This window comes from Lycium barbarum, chromosome 8, assembly GCF_019175385.1.
Source record: "Lycium barbarum isolate Lr01 chromosome 8, ASM1917538v2, whole genome shotgun sequence".
Taxonomy (NCBI): Eukaryota; Viridiplantae; Streptophyta; class Magnoliopsida; order Solanales; family Solanaceae; genus Lycium; species Lycium barbarum.
This window is the reverse complement of record NC_083344.1, coordinates 121,711,218-121,717,230: the sequence shown is the minus strand read 5'-3', so window position 1 is coordinate 121,717,230 and position 6,013 is coordinate 121,711,218. Positions and strand designations below refer to the sequence as shown.

At 34.0% G+C, this 6,013-nt stretch overlaps 1 protein-coding gene across 1 annotated transcript; it reads left to right on the top strand.

Annotated features, from left to right (window-relative positions):
- Nucleotides 1-1,335: 1,335 nt before the first annotated feature.
- LOC132607021 (heme-binding-like protein At3g10130, chloroplastic) lies at nucleotides 1,336-2,247 on the top strand. The gene has a single exon (XM_060320804.1). The coding sequence runs from the start codon at nucleotides 1,454-1,456 to the stop codon at nucleotides 2,057-2,059; it is 606 nt and encodes a 201-aa protein (XP_060176787.1). The 5' UTR covers nucleotides 1,336-1,453; the 3' UTR covers nucleotides 2,060-2,247.
- Nucleotides 2,248-6,013: the final 3,766 nt, after the last annotated feature.

Below are 6,013 nucleotides of genomic sequence, written 5' to 3'. Positions count from 1 at the left end.
AAATAAAATAAGATTGGCTGGATGGATAATTTCCATCTCAGAGAGAAGGAACCTTAAATCTAAAATCGAGAAGGTTAAATAGCAAATCATTGGACTTCTTGTATCTTTTTTTTTTTTTTTTTTTGTTTGTTTGTTTGTTTGTTTGTTTGCGTGTGTGTGGTGATTATGGTGTTAAGGTGGAGGTGTACTGGTGGCTGGATGGTGTTTTATAATATAAATGTGTATAATAGGCGTATTCACACATTATACATAATTATACAACATATATACATCATTATACTCTATTTATACAATATAGATACATTAATAGCAATGTATGAGTATTATGTAATAGTGTGTATGAGTGTATATACATGTCTTATACATTGTTGAATAATGTTTATACATTGTAGGGCAAAGGTGCAAATATACCCCTCAACTTTGCGATTTAGAGCAGATATACCCCTCGTTACAAAAGTGGTGTATATATACACCTGTTGTTACAAAATGGTGCAAATATACCCAACCGTTACAAAATGGTGCAAATATACCCTTTTCGCTGACTGGGTTTTTTTTTTTTAAAAAAACATTTAGGTTATTTTTTAATTAAAAAAATGTCACGTGACTTTAAAAAAAAGTCTACCCATTTTTTTTTAGCAGACATACTTTTCTAAAGTCCCATAGTAATTTTTCTTTTCTGATGGGTTGGGTCTGGTTCGTTTAAAAAAATGGATAGACTTATTTTTTTAAAGACACAGAGATATTTTTTTTAAACGAATTATACCTGACACTCCAGAAAAAAAAAATTACCGTGGGTTTAGAAATATATGTCTACTCAAAAAACAAAAAATAGGTAGACTTTTTTTAAAGTCACGTGACATTTTTTAAATTAAAAAATAACCTAAATGATTTTTCTAAAAAAACTCCCGTTAGCAAAAAGGGTATATTGCATTATTTTGTAACGACAGGGGTATATATATACCATTTTTGTAACGAGGGATATATCTGCTCTAAATCGCAAAGTTAAGGGGTATATTTGCACTTGTATCCTACATTGTATAATGAGGTTGGTGTATCTACACTGTTTTATATAATTGTACATAGTTATACAATATAGATACATTAACTGTATATTACTGGGCTACAGTGAATGAAATTCTTTTTTGGGCCAGGTATGGTGAAAACTGTTATGTTGGGCTTGTGGAAAAAGCCCTTTTTCTTTTTCTTTGGGTCCAAGCAAACGAGTAACAGATTATACATTAACGTCTAGCCACTTATGGTGCAATCGTGGCATAACATACTCCGCAACATATTTGCCTCATCAACCGCCATTCATTTTGTAGCAATCATAACCCCTTTCCCAAGTCCCATAATTCCCTTTATATAAGTAACAAAAATTCATGGCCAATATTTACTCTCAAAATTCTATTTTCAAGAACTAATTACCCATTTCATCCACTAAATTCTCTGCAAAATGGGCATGATATTGGGAAAGATCACTGTAGAAACACCCAAATACGAAATAATTCAATCTACACCTGATTACGAAATCCGTAAATACCCATCAGCTGTTATAGCACAAGTCACATATGATCCAACCGAGTTTAAAAACAACAAAGATGGTGGATTCATGGTACTAGCAAATTACATAGGAGCATTGGGTAATCCCCAAAACTCCAAGCCTGAGAAAATCGACATGACTGCTCCCGTAATCACTAAATCACCCCAAGAAAAAATCGCGATGACTGCACCAGTCGTGACTAAGAGTAGTGGTGATGATGAGAAGAGTGTTGTGACTATGCAGTTTATTTTGCCAGCCAAGTATAACAAAGCTGAAGAGGCGCCGAAGCCATTGGATGACAGAGTGGTGATTGTTGAAGAAGGGGAGAGGAAGTATGGGGTGGTGAAGTTTAGTGGGAATGCAAGTGATGGAGTTGTGAAAGAGAAAGTGGAGAATTTGAAGGGATGTTTGGAGAGAGATGGGTATAAGATTGTTGGGGAGTTTGAATTGGCTAGGTATAATCCTCCATGGACTTTGCCTCCATTTAAGACTAATGAAGTTATGATTCCAGTTGAGTGAAGCTTAAATGTTGTGTAGTGTAGTGTAGTTGGCTCGTGAAATTTTAAATACTATTTCGTGGCTTTTGTAAGAGTTTTAGTTTTTCATTAAGATGTGGGGACTTGCCTGCTTTATTTGTTGTTTTATTAAGGAATTATGTATTTCTTATGTTTATATGTTGTTGATAATACTGTAATTTGTTTGATGAATGGGTTTGGCTCATGAGGAACTATTGGTAGGCAATTGGCGATAATAGGCAACGGTTTTTGGCGTAGGAGTTCCGGAAGTCACAAGCTAATAAGCTAATTCAATAAATACATGACATATGTCTTTCATATGGACTAGTATTAGTTATTACTACTCACACTGGTTAGTTATTGCTAATTATTTACTAGTAGCCAATTTGTTATTAATTAATTTTCTACTTTACTTTTATCACTAGTCATGATAATATAGGTAAGATTTTTTTCTTTCTGAAAAAGAAGGGATGAGGAGGCACAAAACGGCACGTTGAGTCTAATGTGGAAAGGCAAAAAAGAAGTCTTAATGTTGTGTGATAGTGGGATGGTCGAGATGTTTTAATTCAAAATCGTCATGTCACAAATTGGAATTCAGTGTAGTCCAATTGAACGTCAATTATTCCATTGCTAACTATGCCAAAGACAAATATATCCAATATGGAAAGCCTGTGTAGCATATGAGTTTCTTTCCCAGAACTTGCACCGTACACTCAATTCATTGCCCCAACTCAACATCTCAGCCATTTGACTCACTCATCCAAGCTAAATTTCTCATACAAACTTAACCACCCAACAGGGGACAAAGCTACAGTTTTACTTATAGGTTCAGCGGAATTCAGTAGTTTTAGCCCATACTTTGTGTTTGTGTTCAAAAATCTAACTTAAAATGTATAAATTTATCCAAACCAGTATGCCGTCTTTTCTAGAATCCAGAATCTATAAGCTCAAAATCCTAGCTCCGCCTCTGCCACCTAATTCCTCAAGCATATAATCACTCCACCACCGCATCAGCCAGGAATCTTTTCCATTTTTTTCTTCTTTGTTAAATCTGTGTATCCAAATAGTTTACAAAATTAAATTTTTTGTTTTAAGTTAAGTTGGTACGATGAGTACTTGGTCCAATTTTATTGCCACCATTTTGGACATAATTCTTAACAAAAAAAATCTTATTAATCTGTCAGTTTTTATTGCCAGAAGACTAGATAGAGAAGATGCGTTTACTTCCAAAAATTGCTTCTCAAATTCTGGATTTTGGCAAAAGAAGTTTGGGTGACAATACAGCAGGAAGTTTTTGTTTGTGGACCAAGTTTGGGATTACTATGGACCGGTAATGGGTTAATTTAGGCAGTTATTCATTTTTAGGCTCTCATTTAGATTTTTGTCTCTTCTTTTAAAAGTTGTATAAATATAGCGTTTAGGACATTACTCTTCCAGATAATGTTAGTTTCAGTTTTGATGATTGCTCATATGTTTTTCAACACTACAAAAAAATTAGATTATCGCCTAGTTAACGTTGGCAAAAGCTTACAAAATTTTAGATCGTAATCATGCGTTTCTCATAAGATTTTTTCAATTTGTTCAAAAAAAATCTTCAAATTGTGGTCTAAAAGGTTCATGAGTTGCAATACCCAGTGTGCATGTATCAATAAGACTTAGTATGTATGTGTAAAATGTCATGGTTTGGGTACATATTTTTACTTATAATTACATCCAAAGTTATTCAATATCTTATATCTGTACGAAACTTGTTATAAATTCCCACATCAACTACGATGAGTTCCTTGAGTTTAAGGCACGATGGATTTATTCCTCTCCTGTCTTGAGAGGTTTCGATTTCAACAGGGATCTTGGGTTGTTGGGCATAGCAATAGGGATCAATCCCGAGAACTCTTTTGTGAGTTCGGTACGGAGTAATAGTGCGTACAGGTAAGGCACAATGAGGAACAAAAATGCTAGAAAGTGATTCAAGAAGCTAAATGAGTAATGAACGAACTTTTATATATTGCCTTTTTGGAGAGAAAAGAGGGATAGGGTTACAAAAGCATGAACAAGATTATCCCCTTCCTTCTATCCTAAGATATCTTTATACAAGTCAAAGTTGGACTTTATCAAACCCTAAAGTACAGGTGATGTGACCTCTCTGTAGCCCCAACGTGCATACATACTGCGGCACTATGATCGATGTCTGCAGACGTAACCCAAGTTGATAAGAGTGGATGCCAGCTGGATGGATCCTCTGGACCTATCGAGTATCCGGTCATGTAAACTAACCCTGGGTGCATTTTTCAACCAGTACATTTATACATTAATTATTCATGGTTAAGTGATAGTTGTATGTATTTAGCACTCGTTATTTGTCGCTGAAACAAATTTATTAAAGAATTAACTTGTCTGGAGTTGTAGCATTATTTTGACTCCTTTAGCTCCAGGAATCCTTTTTTGTTATTCGTCCCTTGTAGTATTTGAATTCTTGGGCCCTTCTAGCATCACCTTATAATCTTAGCTCTTCGTCAGGATGTCTTCGATTGCTTTTCTTTGGATTGGTCAAGATAAACTTGGTTAAACTTGGATTTAGCATAAAAGTTAAACAACAGCTAATAAGAATTTAGAAAAGAAAAATGTTTCTTCATGGTATGCTATGTGCAATTTACGAAATTCCACACGATCTATTACTCTGTCGTCTTTGAAGAGCATCTGCTCATCCGCTTTAATTTCCTTCTTGGAAGTAATTTTGCACATCGTCCATTTTATTAAGCAAATTTATTAATTTGGCAATGACGACTTTGTGCGTGTCCCTTGAAGTATACCTTGTACTCGTACCTGACCTCACTTTGTTAGTGGTCATCTAAGCAAATAATTATATTTGCTAATTGCTTTTTTAAAATCTAATTGCTTTTTTAAATAACTATTTCCATAAGTTAGGAGTATCTATTAAATGAACATCAATTGCTTTGGATACTAAATTCCTAACTTTGGAAAACATATAGTTGATCAAATTCAATAAATATTTTTGAGGAATTTGATTTGATCTTTAGTAGTTGTCTATAAAAGTCGATCTTGGTTATCACGGGCACTAGTCGCGAGTTAATGTTATAATTATTGTTAATATATGTGCAATTCATAAGGATGTGATAGTCTATCTTTGCATATGATTTATGTAAGAGAATTTGAGAATGTCCCAAGCTAGAGGAACCTGACCCTCAAAATCTACGTGGGAATTGAACAATTGCCAATTTCTATAAAAGTTGAGTGCAAGTGCTTGGTGACGTGGCCTGGTGTGTGATATACAGTGGTAATTCCACCTGCCTGTAGGGAAGACTTCTCCCTATAACAATTGAATTAACTACACAAATTACAAAAAGAACATCAACAATGTTGAGTTAATGATTGTCTCAACACTATATTTTACAGACACAGAAAAGAAAGAAGGTAGATAGTAGCAGAAATAGAGCCAAGATTTGAACTACATATTCTAGATCCTAGACACGATTTCAAATGCTAGTAACTGAGTTACGTTCTGAATTATATATATATATATATATATATATTAGATTAAAATTATTGGGTTCTGCTAAACCTACATATTATATACTACTTCGTCCTGGATAGTAGTCATAAATGAAGAAATATACTTTAGTCAAAAATAGAGGTGAATTCATAATTATAAGTCAGCAGATGTTGAATATCATTATCTTTTGAGACAATGAGTACAGCTGCAAAAATATACATATATTTAATTTTTTTTAATCACATTTACATTAAGTTTGATCAGAATATTAATAGGTACGTTTGTGGATGACGACGGTAATACTTGACAACAAGATTTAATAATTTTAAGAACTTGTAGCGTACTTGATTGGCAAAAGGACACTCTGTGTCCAATGGCCCAAAGTATTGTCACATTTGGCCAATATTTGGGCCTAATACCCCCAGGAGTCCTTTCGGCCCAAAATAA

Excerpts from the sequence above, each read along its gene's own strand:
- LOC132607021 (XM_060320804.1), top strand. The coding sequence starts at position 1,454 with ATGGGCATGATATTGGGAAAGATCACTGTAGAAACACCCAAATACGAA.